The sequence below is a fragment of the Ornithorhynchus anatinus genome, chromosome 20 (assembly GCF_004115215.2).
Source record: "Ornithorhynchus anatinus isolate Pmale09 chromosome 20, mOrnAna1.pri.v4, whole genome shotgun sequence".
Lineage (NCBI taxonomy): Eukaryota > Metazoa > Chordata > Mammalia > Monotremata > Ornithorhynchidae > Ornithorhynchus > Ornithorhynchus anatinus.
Window position 1 is genome coordinate 13,872,092 of NC_041747.1, and position 27,145 is coordinate 13,899,236.

A 27,145-nucleotide genomic window follows, 5' to 3' on the forward strand; every position below is an offset into this window, starting at 1 on the left:
AACCAACAGTGAAAGGTCTCTCTTTCCAATTCACGACTCAGGGGAAGAGGATTACTCTGTCCCAGGGAGGTGCTGGAAACGACAAACGTAGCAACAGCCCAGCAAAAGGAAACCCAGCAAAGTGCTCATCTCTCTCTACTTGTGCACAGAGTGGAAAAGACCATGTTTTGCACACGAATCACCCCCTCACGGGTAGAGAATGTTTTCGGCTAGGAGGGTCATCTTAAATGCAATGGACTGTTACCCACAGATATTTAGGTGCATTTGAAACATGCACTGAACCGTGTGAAATAGCCATTCTTTTTGGACGGAGGGATCAGCTCCGAAGAGGTATTCTGCTGGTGAGAAATAGATCGGATAGAAGGTGCGGTTTGCCTATGCTGATAAATAAGCTCTTCGGCTAGACTGAGCGATGAAACGCTTTGAGAGTGGTGTACCTTGGGTTCCAGTATTTTTTACCAACCGTCTCCCAGCCCGGTAGGGATCACCTTGAACTTCTGCTCGTAGTTCTCGAAGGCCTCCATGACCATGCAGACGGCCTCCATGGAACGCTCCAGTCGTCCATCCACGCCATTAAAGCGGTACATGCTTCCGGATACGTCCACTACCAGGCGCAAACGCTTGGGTTTCTGCTGGGGACTGCCGAGCTGAGGGGTATAAAAAAAACAGAAAACGAGTGACGCTGTCTTCAACGGAAAAGCACTTACTGTGTGTGGAGCGCTGTATTAAGTGCCGGAGGGCCATTGGCGGGGCCTGAAGGCCAGTGTCTCAGTTGCTGGGCAGGCGGTGAGGTTTCAACAGGTCAGAGTCGAATAACTTGAACCCTAGCCTGGCTCTACCTCTGTTCGAGATCCCACGGGAAAGGTTGTCTTTCGGAAGTGATGTCGTAAAGAAGATTCAAATCAACCTTGCAAAGCCGGGGACGTTACTCTCGGCAGACCGGTTGAATGTACTGCTTGATTTTCAATCGACTCCTCCCTTTATGTGCCTTTGGTCCTTAAGTCTGCAACACTTCAGAGGGAAATGCTCGCATCTGTTTTAGCAGTTTCTGGTCCAAGGGGCCCTAAGAGAGCATTTTCCCCATATGAAATAAGAAGTCTCTGAATCCTAGCACACAGCTCTCTGAAAGAAGGGGGTCTGGAAATGAATTTAAGAAAAAAAAATACTGCAAACATGCCTCATATCTTTAACCTCCTCCTCCTTCTATTTTTTTCTCCCGTCAGTCACTGAACTGTCCCATGTCCTCATCTTGGTAATGGGAGGTTTGAAATGGACACTTTTCCTCTTAAAAATGGATGACTTTTTCTGTGGCCAGCAAATAGGTCCATTTTCAAGGGCAATTTGTGAACAATATATATAAAAAGAAGAGGTCCTAAAATATATCTGTGGCCAGGATTTCTGCTAAAAATCTAGATCAGAGAGGTTTTGCACTCCACGTGCAGATACATTGCTTCTTAGAGGGAAAGCATGGACTGATAATTCACATAAAAGCTGGGTGAATCCACCAAAATTAAAAATGAATTTTATGCACTGTCCTGGTAGTGATCATATCAAACATTCATCAGGATAGGTTTAGCAACTATTATATGAATTGGGGAAGATACCAATGCTATATCCCAGCAGTCAAAGAGGCTACCAAAATTACCAACATATTTCTCTTGATGGCAACATATCAATATAGCCAATTATTATTTTTTTTTAAATCCTCCAAGTTCTTCCGCTTCTGTTTCTCTCTTTTTCTCTCTCCCTCCCCATCTTTCATTTCATCTTTCTCCTTTTATCTCTCTTTCTCTCCATAATACATAACTTGAACACAGCATCTCCCAGTGCTCATCCTGATATGAGTTTGTGCAGACATATTTTTCTCCAAGTTTAAGGAAGAGACCCCCTGCCTTTCTGCTTGCTGCTTGCCTGCCTTCTTTTGAGAAGATACCTCACCATCTGGAGGCTAGAGGGAACCTCCAGTCTTTGCTGGAGTCTGAACCAGAACCTGGTCTTTCCTCATTCTTCTGTACCGTGGGTCTCTCTGTCTCACTGGCGGCTGGTCAGCTCGCCCTGGGACTGAGTGATGGAGCTGGAGCAGGGCCAGAGGAAGCTAGAATCCTACTTCAGACCCCTCTAGATTGTAAGCTCTTGGCTAGGGAACATGTCTGTTGTACTCTCCCAAGTGCTTAGTACAGTGCTTAGCACACAGTAAGCACTCGATAAATACGAGTTACAGACCGATTGACTTGAGTGGGTCCCCTCTAGCTTCTATCAGGGTCAGAGAGGTCACTCTCCCCCTGAGTCAGGTTCCCTGGGGCCCTTACTCCTTTCCTTGCCCATAGCCCCTGAATTGCTATCGTCCATTTGTCTAAACAGCGGGCGAGGAAAGGAAAAGGTTAGATTAGACTGTAAGCCTGTTCAAAGGGCAGGTACTGTCTCTATCTGTAACCGATTTGTATATTCCAAGCGCTTAGTACACTGCTCTGCACATAGTAAGCGCTCAATAAATACTATTGAATGAATGAATGAATGAATGAAAAGGTTGAACTGAAGTTTCCCACTTGCAGTTGCCAAACCACTGGATAAGGGATAGGTGGGGGAAATGTTCTTCGATTCCAATAATCCAATGGTCCTGTTTTCCACTGTGGCCAGGTTTTAGAATTACACACCGTTGAAAAAGGGCTCAAAATGTTTCGCATTTGAGTCCGATCCCGGAGCGAAGCCTTCTAGGCTTGCAAATGGAGAGTAAAGTAGAAGTTAAAGCAGCGACAGTTACATTATGCAGGTCTGGATCAGCCGAATAAGTCTGCCCTACTAAATCTACCGTCCGCCAAACACTTACTTCTGGCTCCAGTTCTCCCCGTCGTTTGTAGATTGCCCTTTCTCCCGTCAAGCCATCGATTATCTTGGCATCGTCTAATTCCCCGGTCGCTTGGTGTTTCAGCCACTGTCTTTCTTTACCCTTGGCCTATGGAGGGAAAGAAAAGCATCCTTTGTTAACTCTCCCCTGCTGGCTCATTCACAATGCTTCCACCTCCTCTACACCTTAAGTTTGTTGTGGGCAAGGAATGTGTCTACCAATTCAGTTGTCATGTACTCTCCCAAGCGCTTAGTACAGTGCTCCACACACAGTAAGCACTCAATAAATAATAATAATGATGATGATATTTGTTAAGCACGTACAATGTGCCAAGCTCTGTTCTAAGCACTGGGGGAGATACAAGTTAACAGGTTGTCCCATTTGGGGCTCACAATCTTAATCCCCATTTTACAGATGAGGCAACTGAGGCATAGAGAAGTGAAATGACTGGCCCAAAGTCACACAGCTGATAAGTGGCAGAGCCGGGATTAGAACCCATGCCCTCTGACTTCCAAGCCCGGGCTCTTGCCAGTAAGCTTCTCTTGGTTCTGTATCCTTTCAACACTTGCTATTCACACCACCCTCAGCCCCATAACACTTCCTTCCTTCATTCATTAATTCCATTCAATCAATCGTATTTCTTAGCCTCCTTTTGTTTTTCCTTCCCCAACATCAAGACGCCAGCCCGTGGCACAGATCTGAGAAGGTGAAGATTGATTAGGGCACATGGCCATAATCGGGGCCAGCGTAACCTTAATGATCTCTCTTCATATCTTCGGGGAGGAAACGGACTCCCCGGCAAGCATTTAATTAAGCACTAATCCAACAGCCAAGCCTGGACAAATGAAGGCGACTCTGTTGGTGTCAGCTAGAGCTTCTCATTGGGATACAAAAATCCTTCTAAGAAATGGAACCACTCAGATTCCAGCCTGCAAATTTCTGCCTCACACAAAAAGGGTAACTGATGATAGACAAATAACTTTCTGCCCCATGACTGTCCTAAATAAACCCAAACTAAAAGCCACACATTCCCCAACAGAATTACATGAGACAAACACAATAAAGACGATTGTTTCTGGCACTGCGAGCCGCAGATCTGGGGAATGAAGATCCTGTAACCTAAATACATGGGCTATTTGTACCTGCTTTCAGTCCCGTGGGAAAAGCAAGACTCTGGAAGTTAAGAGACCTGGGTTCTAGTCTTGGCTCTGCAAACAGGCTGGTACAGTGCCATCGGGGGTAAAGGTTTCCGACCCAAGAACCAATAATGATGGCGGTAAAGGTTATAATGGCTACTGAGGGATCTGCCTTTTTTCTGGAAGGGATCATGTCTGCCCATTCTATTGGATTGTAATAATAATAATGGTATTTCTTAAGCGCTTACTATGTGCCAGGCACTGTACTAAGCACTGGGGTGGATACAAGCAAATCATGTTGGACCTAGTCTCTGTCCCACATTCACTGTCTCAATCCCCATTTTACAGATGAGGGAACTGGGGCCCAGAGAAGTGAAGCGACTTGCCCAAGATCACACAGCAGACAAGTGGTGGAGCCAGGATTAGAACCCATGGACATCTGACTCCCAGGCCTGTGCTCTACCCACTACGACTTGCTGCTCGTGCTCAGAACAGCGCCTTGCACTGTGTTAAGCGCTCGGGAGCATACAATGCAACACAGTTGGTAGACACATTACCTGACTACTAGATGCTTGTCTGTGGGCATTTTATCTGGCCAACTTTAGTTGCTAGCTATTTCTGATAGGTGGGACTAGGAAGGTTATTTCGGCCTGTTATTTCTAGACTGCTAGTTCCTTAAGGGCGGGGAACGTGTCTGCTAATGCTGTTGTATTGTACTTTCCCAAGAATTTAGTAGAGTGCTCTGCTCAGTAAATGTAGATTGACTGACTGATTCAAATATAAAAGTGGACATTTTCTAGATTTGTTAGTGGGACTTAAAATTCTCCTATGCGGAATTCTTCGGACCTTATCCTAAGATCACTTCTGGAAGATAAAAGTATGTGTTTCTGCATCTCACGCCATGATAAGTGAATTTCTCAGTCTGTCCCTCCAGTTAGTTAATACTGTCAGACATTTGCCAGAAAGAAAACACATTCGCAAAAAACAAAGGCACGTTCACTCTTTTTCTGTGATATTTAAACCAACTGTCCTTAGAGAGAAGTAACAGGATACATTTCCTTTATTTAAAACTTGGGGTTCTGCTTAAACTCAGGAATAGTCTCTAGTATCAGAGGCACATATACATGAAAGGAAAAGTTTGGGAATATTCCTTTAAAACTGCAAAGAGTTGAGGGGCAGGGTGACTCCAGAGAGAGAGTGCTTCTGACGCTTTCAGAATTAAATAGCAAAAAGAGGAAACGATACCGGGAAAAGACATCGGGCCAAATATTACAATTACGGCCCCAGTGGAAATGAACCGAAATGCATTTATCCGAGATACTCTAATCCAACCACATTTGGACGTGATCAAAAGTGCAAAAAGTTTGCTTCGAGAAGCTTAAAGCAATGGATTTTTCTCTGCCAACAATTTTTCTTTAAAATCCATCCTAGCTGTTTTTCCAAAAGACAGATTTACATTAGTACAGTGCTCTACACGCAGCAGGCGCTCAATCAATACGAGAGAATGAATTAAGGTGCAGTTTCCGGGGAGAGGACAAGCCTTACCCTTGGCCCAAATCTCCCTCGCCCTGATACTCCTCTCATTAAACCACAACCCTGATTTGAGTCAAAACTCATGTTGAGGAGTCCTGGCTATAGGCGGTGTTTTCTTCTTCATTTAGTGTGATACCAAATTCCAGTCATCCCGCTACCATTTGTAGTTCTAGCTTGCTGGCACTGTCGCAGTGACGACTGGAAAACCCAGTGCAATCCCCAGGAAGCCTCTGGTTCCAAAACGCTGGGCTACGAGGGGAGCATTTGACCATTTTTATCCTTCTTTGCGATGCCACTTGTATAAAGAGGAATTTCCTGAAGGGCAGAGCACCTCCCTAATGTGCTCTAACAGCTCCGATTTTGTAAGCCCCCTGGGCACTGGTGTGAATTTGGGGCAAGCTGAAATAGAATGACGTCAATACACAGTGCAGGAGGGTGACAATGAGGTGTTCTGCCACCTACTAATGACGGACAAAATAACCACTTCAACATTATGCAGAGAATCAGTGGTATCTACTGAGCGTTCGCTGTGTGTGGCCCACTGTACTCAGCGCTGAGAGGAATATAATGCAACAGAGTTGGTAGACACGTTCCTTGCATGGGGAGAATAATTATGGTCGTTGTTCAGGGAGTGTTATGTGGGACCTTAGTCAATTCACTTCTCTGGGTCTCAGTTACCTCACCTGTAAAATGGGGATGAAGACTGATAGGTCCTTACGGGACCGGGAGTGTGTTCGACCCGATTACCTCGTATCTACTCCAGTGCTTAGAACAGTGCTGGGCACACAGTGAGCGCTTTACAAACACCATCGTAATTATTATATGCCAAATACTGATGGGAAAAACTCTCGTGACTTGCCAGAGACGTGGGATGAGTAAGAGTGGGAATCTGGAGCAAGAGTGGAATCTGGACTTTGGCGCATTTATCTTTTACGTGAGGATTGCTTTCACGCTTATTCCAGTTGTTCTGGATGAACTCTCGAGATTCTTTTGAACTCTCTGATTCTACGATCCTTGTTCAGTGCCAATTCGGACCATGATTTTCAAAAAATCTCTGGGAGAAATGTACTATTCTCATTAAATCTACTGTCTGCTTTTTATTGCATCGGGAACTGGGAATTACTTCAGATTGCCCATCCCTGAAAGTGAGAATAGTGAAGTAACAGTTGACTTTGGCTACGTTCTCTCATTCCAGCATTATCAGATATACTTGAGTTCTAATAATGATAACACCCCTCTAATATTTGGTATCCACATGTCCATGATACTATGTTTCTCATTAATTCAGCTTACTCGTTAATAAAAAGAAATTCGTAGAGGGCTGTGGAATTACCAAGAAGATAGGATCGTAACTCTTACGCCGTATCTCCTCTAAATAACAGCCTCTCTCTTCATTTGTTTATCTACAGTCTAATCAACCATTGGCTCTGATGCAGAACTAAATAATTAAAATGTTATCTGGAAAGTTGTTTGCAAAGCAAAATTCCATATACTGAATCATATCTCCCATTGAGTGCCCTTGCATAATTGGTGAGGTATTGCTTTGGAAAAATCCAGCTCCAAGACATAATAAAACCAAACCTGTTTTTCCCTCCAATTGCTCTTTTCCTACAAGGAAAGGTGGGGCAAGGGTGGGGTTGAGGGTTTTGAAGGAAGCTTCCAAACCAATAACACAGAATCCAGACGTTCAATAGGCCAAAAAGCTGTTCAGTCAACAGGAGCCCCAAACTCCAGGAAATCCTCCAGAGAGGCAGAGGAAGTCAGGGACTAGGGAGGATAATAGTAACCGCAAGCCACTAAATCAAAGCTGAGGGCTTCGGCAGCAGGCTATCCTCGGACTTATGACACAATTGATTCCTGAAAACTGCATTTTCAGTTGAAACATCCTAAGCTGGAACCGATTTTCTCACAGGAAATATGTTATAAATGGGGGCTTGTTTCCTGAAATATGGCTGGATACACTATTTTCCCCCCAAACTAGCCAGAAATGTGTACTCGATTACAGACGAGGAATACAGCTACATTAATCTATTCCTTCAGAGGCAGGGAGGTTCAATGGTAGGTGAGCCGAACTTGGCAACCCGGCCCTCTGTTTATTCCTCAACATTCGCCTCTCTCAAGGATCCAAAGACCTACATTTGATTCAGCAGTTAATTAATGAAACTACCAGATCAAGCAGTTGAAATCATTCATCCATTCATTCACCCCTCATCCTCTCCCCAATACCAGCCAGCTCTGGATCACCCCTTCACTCCTGTGCTCAAACTGTAAAGCACTGCTTGAAATCCAGATATCAGGATTTCCAAATTACATCACAAATCACAAATTAAAATGGGAAGCAGTATGGCTCAGTGGAAAGAGCCCGGGGTTGGGAGTCAGAAGTCATGGGTTTGAATCCTGGCTCTGCCACTTGTCAGCTGTGTGACTGTGGAATCACAACTTCTCTGTGCCTCAGTTACCTCATCTGTCAAATGGGGATTAACACTGTGAGCCTCACGTGGGACAACCTGATTACCCTGTATCTCCCCCAGCGCTTAGAACAGTGCTCTGCACATAGTAAACACTTAACAAATACCAACATCATTATTATTATTATTATTATTGTTATCCTTGCCTGCTTCAACTCTGGCCTGCTCTCTACCCGACAGCGTTATCTCTCCATCTTGATTGACTCCAATGCCCACTGTCTTCTCCGGTTTCAGACATTTAACTTCTTCCTCAAACCCCCTGTCTCCCCACCATCTCTTATCCCTAATGACTTGGCCACTTCCTTTACTGATAAAATTGAAAGATCTCCCTAAAATCTCCCCAACTCCTCTCCTCTCCAGTCCCTCCCTCCAACAGCCCCCTTTTTGACTCGCATATTTCCCATGAGTACTTCAAGGGGAGATCTCTGCCTTTTCTGAAAATCTACCTCCGCCTCTACTGCCCATTCCACTGCACCTTATCAAAACACTTGCCCCCTTCTTTCTTCCCTTCCTGACCACCATCTTCAATGTCACTAAATCCTGTAGGTAAAATCTGCCCTTTCCTCTCCATCCAAACTGCTATCCCATTCATCCAAGCACTTATCCTATCCCACCCTGATTACCACATCGGCCTCTTCGTTGACTCCCCTGCCTCCTGTCTCTCCACATTTCAATCCCCACTTTACTCTGCTGCCTAGATCATTTTTCTAAAAAAAAGTTATTCATGTTTCCCCACCCTCAAGAACTTCCAGTGGTTGCCCAGCCATCTCCACGTCAGATACTTCTTACCACTGGCTTTAAAGCACTCAATCACCTCGCCCTTCCTATGACACCTTGCTGTTTTTGTACTACAACCCAGCCTGCAAACTTCACTCCTCTATCGGCAACCTACTTACTGTATTTTGATCTCGTCTATCTCACCGCCGACCTTTTCCACACATCCTGCCTGTGGCTTGGAACTCCCTACCACTTTGTATCTCACGGATAATAATAATAAATGGTTAAGTGCTTATGCTATGTGCCAGGAACTGTACTAAGCGCTGGGGTGGATACAAGCCCATCACGTTGGACACAGTCCCTGTCACACGGGGGCTCACAGTTTTAATCCCCATTTTACAGATAAGGTGACTGAGGCACAGAAAAGTGACTTGCCCGAGGACACACAGTAGACAAGTGGCGGAGCCAGGATGAGAAGCCGGGTCCTTCTGACTCCCAAGTCCCTGCTTTCTCCACTAGGCCTTGGGGAGAATGATGATCACAATTCTTACCTTCAAAGCCTTTATTAAAATCACATGTCCTCCAAGAAGCCTTCCCTGGCTCTCCCTTCTGCATCATCCTTGCACTTAGATTTGTACCCTTTAAGCATTTGCTGTTCATCCCACCCTCAACCCCACAGAACTAGGTACATATCTGTAATTTACTTTATTATCTATCTCCCCAGCTAGATTGTGGGCAGGAAATGTGTCTACCAACTCTGTTGCACTGTTTTCTCCTAATTGCTCAGTACACAGTACTCTGCACACAGTAAGCGCTCAAGAAATTACGACTGATTGAATTAAAATGACACGTCGACCCTTCCTGGTGATCAGGTAACCTCTTCTCCTCACCCTCTTAACCTTTTTCCCCTTTTCTTCCTCTCCAGCCACACTGTGCCTCTGAAAATGGTTTCCGTATTTTCCTGCGATTCCCAGGAGAACCCCTCTTCCCCAGCTCCCAGAGTTAGGGTCGCAAAGGAGCAGAAGCCCAAACGTTCAGTTCAGATCCTTGCAATTCCAGGAAGGCTTTACCTGCAAATTATCCAGGATGACCCTCAGGGAGTGTACCTGCCGCCGGACGGCGCCGGAAAACCTCTCGTAGGTTTGCGCGTCGTATTCGCTCATCTGGATTTCCTTTAATCTGAGCAAGAAGAAAAGGGAGAGGGATCATGAAGGGCAGGCTGTGCCTAGGAAATCAGCTGCTCACGGGCCACCCCAAAAGGCTTGACCAACCATTTAGAATTTAGGGAGAGAATTGTGAAGCCATTCCTTGGACTAGAAACTGCAAAGACAAGGAAATCCGGAGGCATGCTGCTTTTGAGATCAATATGATTTATCATATTTTAACCTGACAGATTCTTTAAGAGAATGGCGATTTTTCAAAAATTCTGAATTTTTACTTATTTGGGTGGTAGTAGAGGCCAATTAAGAATAAAGATCCTAAACTATTGTATTACAATGCTTTTTTTCAATGCTTTCCCCCCTAGGTGGCTAATCATGCATTTAAAAATTCAAAGGAATCATACTTTAACCATTTTATGTTGGGGAAATTAATTCCATGTAGTTCAAGTATTGACTTTGTCCTTGCCTATCTCGAGTTTACACAGTTAATGTACTATCCAGAAGAGTTTTCGAGTTAGAATTTTAAACACCTCAAATGGATTGGATAGAATAACTTCAAGTGGAAGCAGTGTGGTCTAGTGGGTAGAGCTCGGGCCTGGGAATCAGAAGCACCTGGGTTTCAATCCCAGCTCTGCCATTTGTCTGCTGTGTGACCTGGGGCAAGTCACTGTGCCTCGGTTTCCTCATCTGAAAAATGGGGGTTAAGACGGGAGCCCCATGCGGGCCAGGGACTGTGCCCAACCTGATAAGCTTGTATCTACATTGCCTGACACAGAGAAAGTGCTTAACAAATACCATAAAAAAAAAAAAGGGAACAGTAAATGAGACTTCATGGAACATTCCCAGGACTGCTGTACTAGCCAATCTCCTGCCTAACTTCCCCTCGTCTTCCCTCCTCTGTCCTTATCCCTTTCCATATCTGCATTTCTTCCCTATCCCCACCATCCACATACCATCTGACCCATCTCTCTCTTGCACCATCTCCCCCCAAGCCTGTCCATCTTTAAATTCCCATTCCCCCAACCTCTCCTATCAATTTTGACCAAATTACTGCTAATTATACCTACTGAGTGCCGACCACTGTACTTGGGAGAGAATGATTATAGAATAATAGCTGTGAACCCTCCACTCTCTCTCCCCGTATACCCCTTCTTCCCTCCTTCGGTGCCTGGCCAACGGATCCCAGCTGCTCCTTGCGTCTCTGTCCGAGGGGAGGAAAGAAGGCCGGTGCTGTATTACAGTCTCTGATTGGAAAACGGGGCACTAGAGGTGGGATGATGGGGAAGAGGGATGGGTAGGGAATCGATTGGACGTAGTGTTGGGCAGGGCTTATGAAATCGGTGACTTCGTGGTGCATCTCTGGATTTGGGTCAGTGTAGTCGGTAGGAATGGGAGGTGAACCTAGGCAATAAGTACTACCAGGGGAATGGCAATTTACTAAACAAGTGCTCTTTTACAGTATTTGTTAAACACTTACTGTGTGTCACGGACTGTTCTAAGCGCTGGGCTAACCAGGTCAGACACAGTCCCTGTCCCACATGGGGCTCACAGTCTAAGTAGGAGGGTAAACCGGCACTGAATCCTTATTTTACAGTTGAGGCGACGGAGGCACAGAGAAGTTAAGGGACTTGATCAAGGTCTCACCCAGCGGGCAAGTGGCAGAGCTGGGACGAGAACCCAGGTTTTCTGACTCCCAGGCCCGTGCTCTTTCCACTAGGCCTTGCTGCTCGGACCCCTCTTTGCATCTCCTCTTCCATAAGCTATTTTAATATTTACCTCTGCTTAAACGCCTTTTGACCCATTTCTCGGGCAGCTTTCTTCACCTCCTCGGGGACGGCATCTTTCTCAGCCTGGGACACTTGGTACACATCATGGCCAGCATCCAGCCGATAAGGGCCTCCTCTGCCCCCCAGGCCTGCGGTATCTCTGCCACCTGGAAGAAATAACACAGAATTTGAGCTGCTTCGACTGAGAGAAGTTGGGAATGGCCATGGACAAAAAAAAAATGCATCTTTAGATAATTAGATGATAAGATTTAGATAAGATTCCATCAGCACCTTTAAAACCATTTCATCAAAGTATGCATTATTAAAAACGACTTGTTTACGTATTCCCGATCTATGCAATCAATCGACAGTATTTTACCGAGTGCTTGTTCCATGCTCAGCATTGTACAAAACACTCGGAAAAGTACAACACAGTAGGTAGAAATGATCCATGCCCTCAAAAAGCTTACATTCTAGCTGGGGAGACAGACACTAAAACAAATTGGAAGTAGATGGAAGCAACTGAGTTTAAAGATATTTATAAAAATGCTATGGAATAAGTTTTGGGGGGCTGAGTCCTCAAGTTCTTAGACAACCCAAAAGGGGTTAAGAGGCAGTAGGTGGGGAAATAGGGTGAAGAGAGGAGTGATTAATAAGGGCAGGCTTCTTGGAAGAGATGTGATTTCAGAACGGCTTTTTTTTTTTTTTAAATGCAACTTAGAGGTTTACATGGCCTAGTTGTTACAGCATAAGCCTGGGAGTCAGAAGGGCCTGGGTGCTAATTCCTGCTCCACTAATTACCTATGTGACCTTAGGTTTTACCTTTCTTGTTCTCAGACCCTCTAGATATTTTGCCCTGTGGGGCCCCTCTACCATGGATTTAGACTGTAGAAGACATGGAATTACCAATACTAGGTCAAAATTCAGAAGAGAATATGAAAAGTTCCCAGCTAAATGGTGCCAAAAGGACCACTACTGAGAAGCAGTGTGGCCTAGTGGACAGAGCTTGGGCCTGAGATACAGAAGGTCATGGGTTCTAATCCCTGCTCTGCCACTTGTCTGCTGTGTGACCTTGGCCACGTCACTTCACTGTGCCTCAGTTATCTCATCCGTAAATTGGAGACTAAGTTTGTGAGCTCCATGCGGGACAGGGTCAGTGTCCAACCTGATTAGCTTGTATTCATCCCAGTGCTGAGTACCAGTGCCTGGCATATAGTAAGCACTTAACAAACACCAAAATTATGATTACTGTTATTACCATTAAGTCTTCATGCTATTGCTTACAAACAGCTAGCGCTGAGGTTAAAGCAGGGGCATTACAGAAGCCAGGAGGTCAGAGTTCAACTCTGAGCCTGGTATTGGGTAGGGATTGTGTCTATCCCTTTCAGTCCCTCCACACTTATGTTACAGAGCCATAATTTATTTAGATTAATGTCTGTCTCCCCCTCTAGAATAAGTTCGTTGTGGGTAGGGAAAGTGTCTACCAACTGTCTACCAACTCTGTTATATCGTACTTCTTCCCCAAGTGCTTGGTAGAGTATTTTGCACACAGTAAGCACTCAATAAATACAATTTTTTGATTGAAAAGTTTGCCTTCCTTAGTGTCAGAATTCTGGAAGAGAACTGTAGGCTGTGCACCGCATCAGCAATAATAATAACAATTATTATTATTATAACTATGGTATTTGTTAAGTGCTTACTATATACGAGACACTGTACTAAGCGCATCTATAACAGATGAGGTCCCGCCAGACTTAAGGAAAAGTACTACCCAATGGGGGGCTGACTACTTCTTAATTTGACATGCAAAGGGATTCTAGAAGCTTCAAACACAAGAGGGTTTTACAGCAACGGTTCCCTAGAAAATACCAACCTGTCCCACCGGCCCAGGTATTTCCACCCACATGGGGCACATTGTCTGGGTCTTCCTTGCCATGTTTCGGTGAGCTCACATCTTCGCCACTGTCTCGGTCGATGGTTATCTATGAAACGAAGACAAAGGAACTCCGTTCATTCATTCAGCCGCATTTCCTGAGCACTTACTGTATGCAAAGCACTGTTCCAAGCGCTGGGGAAAGTACAACAACAGACATTCCCTGCCCACGACGAGCTCAGAGTCTAGGACGGGAGATGGGTATTCACGTACACAGATAAATAAATTACAGACATATACATATGTGCAGTGGGGCTGGGAGGGAGGATGAATGAAGGGAGCAAGTCAGGGCGAAGCAGAAGGGAGTGGGAGAAGAGGAGAGGAGGGCTCAGTCAGGGAAGGCTTCTTAGAGGAGATGTGCCTTCACTAAAGGCTTTGAAGTGGAGGAGAGCAATTATCAGACTGATACGAGGAGAGAAGGCATTCCAGGTCAGAGGCAGGACATGGGCGAGAGGTCAGCGGCAAGGAAGACGAGATGGAGGCACAGTGAGAAGGTTGCCATTAGAGAAGCCAAGTGTGCGGGCTGGGTTGGAGTAGGAGAGAAGTGAGGTGAGGTAAGAGGGGGCAAGGGGATTTCGAACTTTTGAACTCCCTGCTCTTTCCAAGGCTGCCCCCTGGCTGGGTCTGGCCCTTTTCTTGCCCCCTCCCACCCCTTTGCTTACATTATCCCCAGGGCCTAGAAGAACTACCTTCCCCCACCAATCCTGCAGACCTCAGCAGTCTAGAAATTAAAAGGCCTCCTGAAACCCCACCTGTATTCCCACAAGGCTTCCAGCCCCCTCAGTCCCCTGCCTCTTGTCATTCATTTCATCCTATACAGTAAGCACTGTACTAAGCACTTGGGAGAGTACAATATAACAATAAACAGACACATTCCCTGCTCACAGCGAGCTTATTACGTATTTAGGTATGTCCTTCCTCCATTCTTAACTACGCATTTAACTGTAGTTTTTTATTCTGTTTATTCTGTTTGTGAATATTTCCACGTCTGTCTTTGTGGATGGGGAATGTTTCTTGTGCTCCTGTTCTTAAGTTACTGTTTGCTTCAACAGTGCAATAGACGCTCCACAAATACCAGTTCGACCACACTACTTCCACATCACAAAATCAAAATTCAGTTTTCATGTCTCACTTCTATGCATGAGTAGCAGACTAGAGATTTATTCCCTACTTATTGTTTATAAACATGAAACGACAAGCCAGATGCCACCGCTCGGAGGCTGCTCTAAAGTACATCTGCTCAAAGACCTTCCTCGCCTTCCAAAGCTACGGTGATTCAGAAGCTACCGGGCTAAATCCTAGTCATAAGGCTGCCAACTCTGCCACTGACTCTCTTTGCTCCCGAGTTCAGTGTGGGACATTTCCTGGTGGAAAACAACAGACATTTGGACCGTCTGCCAGATCATCTGGTCCTCCATCAATCAATCGGTATCCATTGAGCGCTTACTAAATGCAGAGCATTGTATTAAGCACTTGGGAGAGTTCAAAACAACAGAATTAGCAAACATACCCATAACGAATTTACAGTCTCGAGGGGGAGACGGACATTAATAAAAATAAAGAGATGACATTGCTAGCTTCACCACTGGGAGCCAAACCACATCTGTGCCACATGGTTGCAAGGATGAGACCAAAAATAACACAAAAGAGACTTGTCCCGTACACAGAGTTCCGTGGCATTAACGGAACTATTATGGGAGTCCTGAGTGGGTGGTGTGGAATGCTACTGGGCTATTCAGGAACTGGAGATAATGTTATTGATTAGTTACTACTGCTTGCTTCCATGTGAGCTGGAGAAGAAGCATATGGAAGGTGTTCCCTGAGAGTGGCTGCTTCTATCTGGAGAGCAATCGGCTTTTTCAAGAACTGTTGGTTCACTTAAAAAGATTAGGAAAAAAGTAAAAATTTCCTTAAACCATCCAAGATCTTGGATCAGAATAATCTGTTTCCATAGGCCAATACTTTGTACGTGCATTTCCCGGCATGCACTCCTTTCCTTCTAGGATAATTGTGCGATATTCTTAACAACGGTTGTCCCTTCCATATGTATCTGGATGGAAAAAAATATGGAGCTCATAAATCTCAACTCATAAAAAACACTCCCAATATCAAGCCAGAGCCAAGCAGTGAAAGGCAACACAGGAAGCAGATGAGGCTGTAAGCCCTGTAGGCCCTCTAATCCCCGCTGAGTCCCCAAATAACTCAAGTCCACGCATTGTAAAGCTTGATCTACCAGGCCGGAAGATGAGAAAGAGGCAGAATCTGGTGGCAGGGGAAGAGATGGCTCTTGGGTGTGGGCTGCTTCTAAGAGCCAGGCTAGTGGTCTCCCAGTTAATCTCATCTGAGAGGCTGAGCCAAACTGGGAGTAGCCATTATCCAAACTCTGACTTCTTCCTACCAGGAAGAAATGTTTTTCGTTTTCATTCATTCAGTAGTATTTACTGAGCACTTACCGGGTGCAGAGCACTGTACTAAGCGCTTGGGAGAGTACAATACAGCAATGAACAGACACATGCCCTGCCCACAATGAGTTTACAGTCTAGAGGGGGGAGACAGACATCAATAAAAATAAATAAATTACAGACATGTACATAAGTGTTGCGGGCCTGGGAGGGGGGAACAAAGGGAGTAAGTCAGGGCGACGCAGAAGGGAGTGGGAGAAGAGGAAACGGGGGCGGAGGGGAGGGTCTAGTCTGGGAAGGCCTCTTGGAGATGTTTTCCCACACTACAGGAGAGACCTAGACAACACAGAACAAGACCAACGTGGGAATGAATCGACTGGCCTTTCCAGTTCTTTTTGGGTTCTAATCCCGGCTCCACCACTGACCCTGCTGTATGACCCTGGGGAAGTCACGTACCTTTTCTGGGCCTCAGTTCCCTCATCTGCAGAATGGGGATTCAATACCTGTTCTCCTCCCTCCTTAGACTGTGAGCCCCATGTGGTACCTGATTATATTGTATCTAATCCAGTGCTTAACAACAGTGCCTGGCACATAGTTTGCACGTAACAAATGACATAAAAAAGTAAAACTAAAAATGGTCCTCGAAAATGGCAAAGTGACATTTCTTTTCTTTAAAATTGATATCTTTTCTTTTTACAAAACCTGAACCTTTTCCTGTGGTGGAATAAGCTTTTAAAACAGTATTATTCCTGATTTAGCTGAACTTACAGAACATCAGCAACCTCTAGACTGTAAGCTCGTTGTGGGCAGGGAATGTGTCTGTTTATTGTATTGTACTTTCCCAAGCGCTTAATTCAGTGCTCTGCACACTGTAAGCGCTCAATAAATTCAACTGAAATACGACTGAATGATCGCAGGCTCAAACAGTTGTTCTTCCAGCCCACTTTTGTTTCCACAATGGCAAAAGGAGCTGGGTTTTAACTGCTCTACAAGACATCTATCTTCAAGGTCAGGGTCGAACCTCACCCAGTACTCTCTCTAGTCATCCATTACAGACCTTAGGGCCATGAGTTCATCCAAACCTCTCCAACTTTTTGGAAATAAAAACATGATAATACAGTTAAACATGCAAGACAAACTCTTTCTTCATTTAAATTGCTTTATTTTTATTACTCATTTTATTACTTAGCTTTGGATGAGGACGCAAGTTGAGGAATCTAGAGCCATTTTTAGAATATTTGGTGCTTCAAATTCTGGGAATAAGAAAATGTAGAAAACTGGAATCTGAGAAGCAGTGTGGCCCTAGTGAAAAGGGTAGGGGTTTGGGAGACGAAGGACTCGAGATCTCAATCCAACTCTGCACGGGCCTGCCAAGTGACCTTGGACAGATCACTTCTTGGGTCTTCATTTTTCTCATCTGTAAAATAGGGATTCAATAACTATTCTCCCTCCCCATTAGACTGTGAACCCCATTTTTTTTTAAATGGTTTTTATTAAGCGCTTACTGCGCGCCAGGTACCGTACTAAATGCTGGGGTAGATGCTGACATTTGGGACAGGCACTGTGTCTGACCTATTTACCTTGTATCTATCCTCACAATTAGTTCATATAATGAGCACATGAACCACTACGACCATTATTACTATTACGATAAATTGCCCACTGTTTAAAAATTACGTAATCACAAGCGGGACTTCAAGAGAAACCAAATGTTGCTATCACTGAATTTGGGAATGTGTCAAAGACACTTGTTAAAATATGCCAAAATGTCCTCTTCTGTTGTCACATGCCGTTCTAGCACATTCAGTATTCCAAATATTCAAACCCAAGCAACAGCTAATTAGATGCCGGGACAGCAAGGGGAGGGAAGGCAGTTAGAGTCCTCCACATTCTATCCATTCCCTTCTTGCCATCTAATTTCTGGGAGACTTTTAATGCACTTTACTGAGGTTTCTTTATAACACCTAACTTTTGTTCTTACTAGAAGGAGCCCTGGATATCAGTGTATTCATTAACATGGGAATAAAAGCAGAGTTGACAGTAATGTTATTATTTCTATCACTTTTACCTGGGAGAATGGTGTTTGACTCATAGAAATAATAATTATTACGGTATTTGTTAAGCACTTACTATGTGTCAAGCATTGTTCTTAGCGCTGGGGTAGATACAAGCTAATCAGGTTGGACACAGTCCCTGTCACACATGGAGCTCACAGTCGTAATCCTCATTTGACAGATGAGGTAACTGAGGCATAGAGAAGTGAAGCAACTTGCCTAAGGTCACAGAGCAGACAAGTGGCAGAGTCGGGAATAGAATCCAGGTCTTTCTGTCTCCCAGGCCAATGCTCCATCCACTAGGCCACGCTGCTTCCCAAAACAACACCCAAAGATCTTATAGTCTAGAGTGGTAGACAGACATTGAATAAATTAGACAGGGAAATCACAAATAAAAGCTAATTGAGGTTTATTCTGGTATTCAAACTTTCCCACCCCCGCAGGGGCACCTGCAAAATCTAGATATCAGACTGGATTAAGCTTTACACCAAAATCCCCAAATTCAGATAAGAAATTTTGATTCTTTTACTGTCAAGCTTAATCATCTTCCCCAGGGGGCCCTCAGCCCTTCTTGTTTGGGATCTATAAGCTCTGCTGCTGACCCACTCATGGTTGGGAGAGGAGAGACAAGCTATCAGAATGAAGTGCAAGATGCCCTCAGTGAAAATACCTGCACTGTGAAATATCCTGTTCGTGGAATTTGACTAAACAAAACACAACAATAGAAACGGGGAGGTCTTTCATCATAAATCCTCTTCTGTGAATTCTTAATATTCTGCGCAAAACTGTTCCAAACGCAAGGCATTTCTAATATGCTCTGGCCACTCGAGTTCCACTTTGGGTTGTCCTTCTGCTGGGCACCAACTACTCTCAAAATGCGACTGCAAGTCCAGCAAGATGACACGGACTGAATGTACTCCCCGTCACGTCAAGTCTTTTCTCCTGTCCACTTTTCTATCGACAGTTACCCGTTCGAAAGGGAAGGGTGTGTCGAGAATGGTTTATTCACTAATTCTACTTAACGGTGTGGCCTAGTGGATAGAGCGTGGGCCCGGAAGCCTGAAAGATCTGGGTCTAATCCTGGCTCCATCAACTGAGAAGTGTGAGAAGTTAAGTCATAACTGTGTTATTTGTTAAGCGCTTATTATGTGCCAGGCACTGTTCTAAGTGCTGGGGTAGACACAAGATAATCGGGTTGGACACAGTCCCTGTCCCAAATGGGGCTCACAGCCTTAATCCCCATTTTACATATGAGGGAACAGAGGCACAGAGAAGTTAAGTGACTTGCCCCAGATCACACAGCAGAGGATGGCAGAGCCAGGATTAGAACCCAGGTCCCCAGTGCCTTTTCCACTAGATCATGCCCCTTCTTGTTGTTCATGGCTCAGAGTCCAAGGCAAACCATGGTGATGGCTACAACTGCTGCCACTCTTCCCAGGATTTGTGGCCGCCTCCCTGGGAAAATTGTTTCTGCTCATTCTACACTGGCCAACACCCCAACACCAAGCTGATGTCACTAACTGCCGGCATTCCAGGCTGCACCAACTTCTCGGTCCAAATCCTCCTTGGCCTTTTATCTGATTCCAAAATTCTGGGCCCCTCCCAAAGCATGGAAATGAGTTTTGGCTCATGGATTGGTTCATGGATGCAGTATTCACCTGATTCTCCTCTGCTCTGAGTAATAATAATAATAATACCGATGTTGGAATTTGTTAAGCCCTTACTATGTGCCAAGCACTGTTCTAAGCACTGGGGTAGATACAAGGTAATCAGGTTGTCCTACGTGGGGATCACAGCTTCAATCCCTACTTCACAGATGAGGCAACTGAGGCACAGAGAAGTGAAGTGACTTGCCCAAAGTCACAGCTGATAAGTGGCAGAGCTGGGATTGGAACCCACGAGCTTCTGACTCCCAGGCCCGTGCGGTAACCACTCCGCCGGATGGAGCAGTCTGTTATATTTGGCAAGAAGATCATCACTGGTGACCTTTGAGAGAGCAGTTTCTGTGGCATGAAGGGAACGGAAGCCAGACCGGAGGGAGTCAAGGGGAGAACTGGAGGAGAGGAATTTATTACCATTATCATCATTTTCATTAACTCCATTGTCTTATTTCACTTACTGAGGGCACGTTGGACTAATTCATAATCCTGACCAAGAGACACATTTTTACACTATTTTAAGGAATAAAAAAAAATTAACTTAAACCAAAATACACCTGAATTAAATCAAGTGACACCATGACCCTATTATGGCATCAGAGAAAATGATTTTCTCTCACAAACAGCTACATGCATTAATTCCCTACAAATATCCACCACATTTTATTCTGGGAATAATCAATCAAGCAGTGGCATTTATTGAGCACTCTGTGTGCACAGAGCACTGTTCTAATCATATGGGTGAGTAAAATAGAGAAAGGAGACCAGCCTGAATCATTTTCCTTCAAAAACGTTCAGACCATGGCTCCCCACTCCTCAAGAAACTCCAGTGGTTGCCTGTCCACCTCCTTATCAAACAAATTCTCCTCACCATTGGCTTTAAAGCACTTAATCACCTTGCCCGCTCCTACCTCACCTCGCTACTCTCCTGCTACAACTCAGCCCGCACACTCTGTTCCTCTAATGCCAACCTTCTCACTGTACCTTCATCTCATCTATCTCGCCACTGACCTCTCACCCACATCCTGCCCCTGGCCTGGAACACCCTCCCTCCTCATATCAGATAATCTGTCTCCCACACTTGAAAACCTTATTGAAGGCCCATCTCCTCCAAGAAGTCTTCCCTAAGTCCTCCTCTGCTTTTCTCCCACTCCCTTCTGCGCCGCTCTTGCTCCTTCATTCATCCTCTCTCCCATCCCCACAGAACATACATATATATCTGAAATTTATTTATTTATATTACTATCTGTCTTTCCCTCTACACTGTAAGCTCGTTGTGGGCAGGAATGTGTTGTTATATTGTACTCTCCCAAGCTCCCAGTACAGTGCTTTGCACACAGTAAGTGCTCAATAAATACAACCGAATGAATGAATGAATGCTCTCTGCCTTCAAGAAGCTACAACAAGAAGGTGCCTAATGGAAAGAATGTGGGCCCAGGAGTCAGAGTACCTGGGTTCTAATCGCCGCTCTGTCGGTTGTCTGTTGCGTGATCTTGGGGAAGTCACTTAAACTGTGCCTCAGTTTTCTCAACTGTAAAAAAGGGATTCAGTACCTGTTCCCCCTTCTACTTGAACTGTGAGCCCCACGTGGGATAGGGACTGTGCTCAACTTAACTATCTTGTATCTACCCCGGCGCTCAGAACAGTGTTTGACACATAGTAAGAGCTTAACAAATGCCATAATAAATGAAATAAACAATAGCGGCTGAAATGGATTAGTCACTATCTAATGGGGCATTGACAGGTTTATGGACCAGATATATTTAGACTTTCCAGAAGTTCTGCTCTAACTTTAGACTCATAATCATGAGTATTCTTATTACTGAGTATTCAGGCTTTCTCATCCCCATATTGGCCAAACAATAAAATATCTGATCTGTTCTCTACTGATCTCATTCTGAAAGGTCACCGCTATGATGTATTCAAAATAACAGGCCAACGTTCCAAGCACATTTGTTTGGACCAGAATAAGACAGACTCCCTTTTACGACCCTGGCAGCTGGGTAGGAACTCTATAATCTCTGGGCTGCTGAAAACACGCTCATTCTCAGCAAAGGCCGCGGTGTGAAATGAAGTCAAAATGCTGTTGACAGCACTGCTGTCTTTCGGGCCAAGAAAGGCTTGCTGTGTGATCTTGGGCAAGTCACTAAACTTCTCTGTGCCCCAGTTGGAAAACGGGGATAAAATACTAGCTTCTCCCTCTCACTTAGACAGTGAGCCCCGTGTGGAACAGAGACTGTGTCTGAATCGATTATCTTGTATCTAATCCACTGCTTAAAGGTGCTTGGCATGTAGTAAATGCTTAACAGATACCACTGCTGTTATTCACATCTCTAGTAAAAAAAACAAAAACGAAAAACTTTCAATTTTCTCTTAGCTCTAAACAAAACCTTTTCTCTTAACTATGAACTTTTCCTTAGAGGCAACAGTTCAGAATTTTTATAGGCAAACTACATTGTTATTTCCATTTATGAGGAGGCACACATATCAAAAGTACCTAGGGAAAAATATGAAGTAAAGAGTGACTAGATAAGTCTCTCCTGGATAGAAAAGGGCCTCTCCTATCTCTATTGCGGCCTCTGCATTTCTTTTCTCTTGCCATTTCAGAACTGCATGCAGCCCTCTGTTAGGGCAAAGAAAACTCACTGCATGGTATGCATACTTTAAGCGACATCCTGGGCACTAGTCGTCTTCTGACCTCACATCATGTTCTATCCAGACAGATGAGTGTTGTCAGAAGAACACACCCGATTCTCTACCAGCAGAGTGCAAACTCTTATTATAGAAGAATAGGTCCTGCTCTAATAAGTGGCCCTCTAAAGATAGCAGAAAATGTCGTTTCACTAATATTGGGCTAAGGAGTCTTGGCCACATTTCTCTAATGAAGGTACATTATTCATGTATGTTTTAGAAAAGTTCTGAAGGACCTGGTGGGAGAAGCAGCATGGCGTAGTGGATAGTGGAGGGGCCTGGGAGTCAGAAGGTCATGGGTTCTAATCCCGGCTCCACCACTTGTCTGCTGTGTGACCTCGGGCGAGTCACTTCACTTCTTTGGGCTTCAGTTACCTCATCTGGAAAATGGAGATTGAGACTGTGAGCCCCCATGGGACAGGGACTATGTCCACCTTGATTTGCCTGTATCCACTCCAGCGCTTAGAAAAGTGCCTGGCACATGGTAAGCACCTAACAAATACCATCCTTATTATTATTAGTATTACCTGTTCTTGGATTTTGGCTTAATTGTGAGATGCATTTTATACAGTGGTTTTGTCACCTTGTTAATTTCTTCGTTGCTTATAAAAGGCGGGACAATAAAATCTGCTTCTGACCATTGTTCTACCACGGATTTCCTGCTTTTCCTCAAGGTGACGGATCTGGACAGAGACCATTTTTCAATTCTTTTTTAAGATGGGACAAAAACTTTTCCATTGAGGATTGTAAACAAAGCGAAGATTTTAGGATTGATGGTAGATTCTGTTCTTCATTTATGCAATGGGTTGATGTAATGGGACAGATAGAGAACACTGAACAGAACGTCTTCATAAAAAAAGGCAACTGTGAAGAGTTTCACTTGGGATGGTCTGAGTAAAGACCTTTGGGATCTTGCCAAATTGAGGCACTGAATTAATAAAGATATAAAAACCTTAATCCACCCCCCGTCTCCCACACTGGGGGAATTTCTGACATGTTGAAAATCAACTCATCAGTGGCTCTAGAAGATGATCTCAACCAAAATTGACTTTCCTGAAACGAAAATCGAATCATCAGTGGCTCTAGAGAAGCAGCGTGGCTCAGTGGAAAGAGCACGGGCTTTGGAGTCAGAGGTCATGAGTTCGAATCCCAGCTCTGCCACTTGTCAGCTGTGTGACTGTGGGCAAGTCACTTCACTTCTCTGTGCCTCAGTTACCTCATCTGGAAAATGGGGATTGACTGTGAGCTCCACGTGGGACATCCTGATTCCCCTCTGTCTACCCCAGCGCTTAGAACAGTGCTCGGCACATAGTAAGCGCTTAACAAATACCAAAATTATTATTATTATTACTCTAGAAGAGGATGATGCTAGGAAAGAAGCGAAATGAAGAGAGACGAGAGTTAGTAAGATACAATGTTCCTCTGCTCGGTGTTAACCCGGGGCAGATCGGAAAATGGCCTAGAGATGGGGTTTGGCTTGACAGGTTGTTTCGCCTGGCCCCCAGGACGTTCTCCAGCAGAACGGCTCGAGGTTGGCCCCCACTAAGGTTGCTCTCTTTGCCCGCATCTGAGTTCAATGGGCCATTTTGGGCTCCCGGACCCCTACGTGAAACCATCCAGCCACTAGATGGTGACGGTGTTATTCTACCAAAACCAGAAAAAGCATCTGGCAACGCTACGAGATAAATAACAACACAACTGTGCTACTGGAAGCCTGTCTTCTTTTCTCATGACTTCTACAAAAGGCATTTGCTGAGTTCCACTAAGAGGAACACGTCTGTGGTTGCAGAAGTTTCTATAAATGTGCAACAGCTTGCGGATCTGGAACAAGGCAAGGGTGATGGGAGGTTGGGGGGCGGGGGGCCGGGGAAGAGGATCACACTTTCCGCTTACTATTATCGTCGTCACCGCAATGAATCCTGTTTGCATTTGGTTTGTCTGGACCCCTTGTAAATCACAAGATGGGCCGGTCTAGATTGGGAGGGATTAAATGTGTTCCCTCATCATTCATCATTCTCTGAGACACGGGTGGGGAAGCCATGATGAAAACCTGAAATCATTATAGACACTGCTATTTTTTAGATTAGAAATGAAAGTTTATGGTCTCAATCTGTTTGCACATGCAGGATGTGACTGAGAAGGAATCTGCAGATACGCATGCATTCGTTTTCAAAAGCAATTGTGGGATATGTGGAATTAAACGCATCTTCTTCTGAAAAGGTTTATGATGAAATGATTCACAGATACATTAAAACTCACTGTACAAAAACAATAGCTCTTTAAAAGTTTGTGGGCTTTTTTTTTTAACTAAATTAGCTCCAAATATCAAGTTTAATGCATGCCCATACAAACACATGCCCGGATACTGGATACAGGGCGAGCCTGGGAGTCAGAAAGACACGGGTTCTAATCCCAGTTCCTTCATATGTCTGCTGTGTGACCCTGGGCAAATCACTTCACTCCTCTGTGCCTCATTTACCGCATCTGTAAAATGGGGGCTAAAACTGTGAGCCCTATGTGGGACAGGGACTGTGCCCAACCCAATTATCTTGTATCTACCCTAACGCTTAGAACACTGCTTGGCACATAGTAAGCATTTAACTAATAACACAGTTATTATTATTACTGCTACCACTGATGATATTTATTTTAAAATAATTGAGGCCCTTCCCTATGTGGGTACTTTTGGATTTTTAAAAACCAGAGGCTCGCATTTTGTCAGTGTCTAGAAGTGGTCGGATAACTTGGTCGGACCAAGTGGTCGGATAACACTGGAGACCCTTTTTTTCTTTAATTCTGTGGCTAGTCAGTTTCTAACACTTCTTTTTCTTCTGGAGTTCGATTAGAGCTTTCTGTGACTGCTGAAGGCCTTTCATTACTTCGGCAGAAGGGGTCTGGCTAGATGTATCTTTGCCTACCGCATCAGCTGAATCCACAGCAAGCATACCTAGCGTGTTACGTCTATAGACAATGAAAATATCGAAAACTGTAATAATAATAATAATGATGGTATTTGTTTAGTGCTTACTATGTGCCAAGCACTGTTCTAAGCACTGGGGCAGATACACGGTAATCAGGTAATCAGCCCCCATGGGGCTCATAGTCTTAATCCCCATTTTATAGATGAGATAACAAGCACAGAGAAGTGAAGTGACTTGCCCAAAGTCACACAGCTGACAAGTGGTGGAGTCAGAATTAGAACTCACAACCTCTGACTCCCAAGCCCGTGCTCCTTCCATTTTAGCCACGCCGCTTCTATATGGTCAGAGTCACCCATCAGGGTCTCAGGTCACTGCTAATCCCTCATTTTCGAGTGTGACTTTTCCAGGCTATCTTTGAAAAGTATGTATCACAAATAAGCAGCTACGGAAAAGCTCTTAAATGTTTCTCTATCTCTGTGGCCACTAAACAGCTTTTTCCCCTCCAGTAACATTCTAGAGATTGATACCAACTATTTAGCAGGCCTGTTTTTTGCTCTCTCCCAGGTAATCTGAGAATCTCACTGTGGTAGAATGAGTAAAATGGTACCTGCATGTGTTTCTCATCCTCATCTCCAATCATGTTCCTCCACTCCTGGAGAGAACGGTGAAGGCTTTCAAGTCCGGTTTCCCAAAGCCTGACTCTTCCCCCCATATCCACTGTCACAACACCATCCCTGCCCCATTCGGTCACCAGGGCATCAGTGTCTGAAATCGTGGATATCCAGTTTGTGTATGGAGACAGTGACTCGGCCCTGAAAAACCCAAAAAAACAAAGAAAATCTAAACCAAATGACCACAAGTAAAACAGGAACAGCGTTTCCCTCTTCAGCTGCCCGGTGCTCGGGAATCATGGGAAGACAGATCAGTCACTCAGTCAATCGTAATTATTGAGTGATTACTCTGTACTAAACACTTGGGAGAGTACAAAACGACAATGAACGGACATGTTCCCTGCCTACGGGGAGCCTACGGTGTAGAAGAGGAACGGATGAGTTGAGGTGGGGGAGGGTCTCTGAGGTCTTGGGATGAAAGACATTACTATTAACCAGGGCTGAGAGTTCAAATATTTTCTAACTGGACACAGCGGCAGCGGCGAGACGGCGTGTCGAGGAAAGGGAAGGAGGTAGGCCGGGGGTTTTCCTTTAACTTCCCCAGGATCTACCTTCCCCCCTTAGGACTAATCTTTGGCTAACTGGAAAACGTTGAGGGTTCAGGGCAGGAGGGAAATGGTCTGGGGACAAGACCGTGGCATTTATGTCACCGAAGAGCTCCCAAGCGTGAGAGGAAGCAATAACCCTTTGGAACTCAGCTGCCGGGGACAAAGGCAAGCTCGAAATGGTCCATCTATGCAATGTCCCCATTTCCCAGACACCCCCACCTCCCATAGGTAATGCAAATCTGTGCCGCTGCTGGCTTTATCTAATTTCTTTTGGTTGCTAAAATTCGAGTTTTACTAACAAATGTAATAAAGCACTACCAAAGGATATTACTCATCAGCGAGTCTTCAGGTCTACGCAATGTCTGGAAAATACTGGAGCTTAATGCAGTATAAATGTCTGAGAAATGAAATTATGTTTTTCCTGCTGTTCTTTGGAGAAAAATAACCCATTATTTAATGCCAGGGGATTACTACCATCTTCTATATTAATTTAAAACGCGTAGCCAAATGGTTATCAGGAATTCCTGTGGGTTTGTAAGAAGGTTCTAACCAATTAGATGCAGGGCTGGGAAAAGGTAGATGGGGGTGGGAGGGAGCTTCAGGGAGAAATGGCGGGGGGGCAGGGAGGATCTATTGGTGAGA

At 44.7% G+C, this 27,145-nt stretch overlaps 1 protein-coding gene across 1 annotated transcript in view; it reads right to left on the reverse strand.

Annotated features, from left to right (window-relative positions):
• Positions 1-27,145, reverse strand: part of VWA8 (von Willebrand factor A domain containing 8) — a 165,614-nt gene that overhangs the window by 7,873 nt on the left and 130,596 nt on the right. Inside the window, exons 37-42 of the mRNA XM_029047902.2 lie at positions 25,892-26,096; positions 13,499-13,607; positions 11,636-11,792; positions 9,770-9,878; positions 2,828-2,953; positions 489-647 (exon numbers count right to left, since the gene is read on the reverse strand). Coding sequence (XP_028903735.1) covers positions 489-647; positions 2,828-2,953; positions 9,770-9,878; positions 11,636-11,792; positions 13,499-13,607; positions 25,892-26,096 — 865 coding nt within the window. The remainder of the gene's footprint in view (positions 1-488; positions 648-2,827; positions 2,954-9,769; positions 9,879-11,635; positions 11,793-13,498; positions 13,608-25,891; positions 26,097-27,145) is intronic.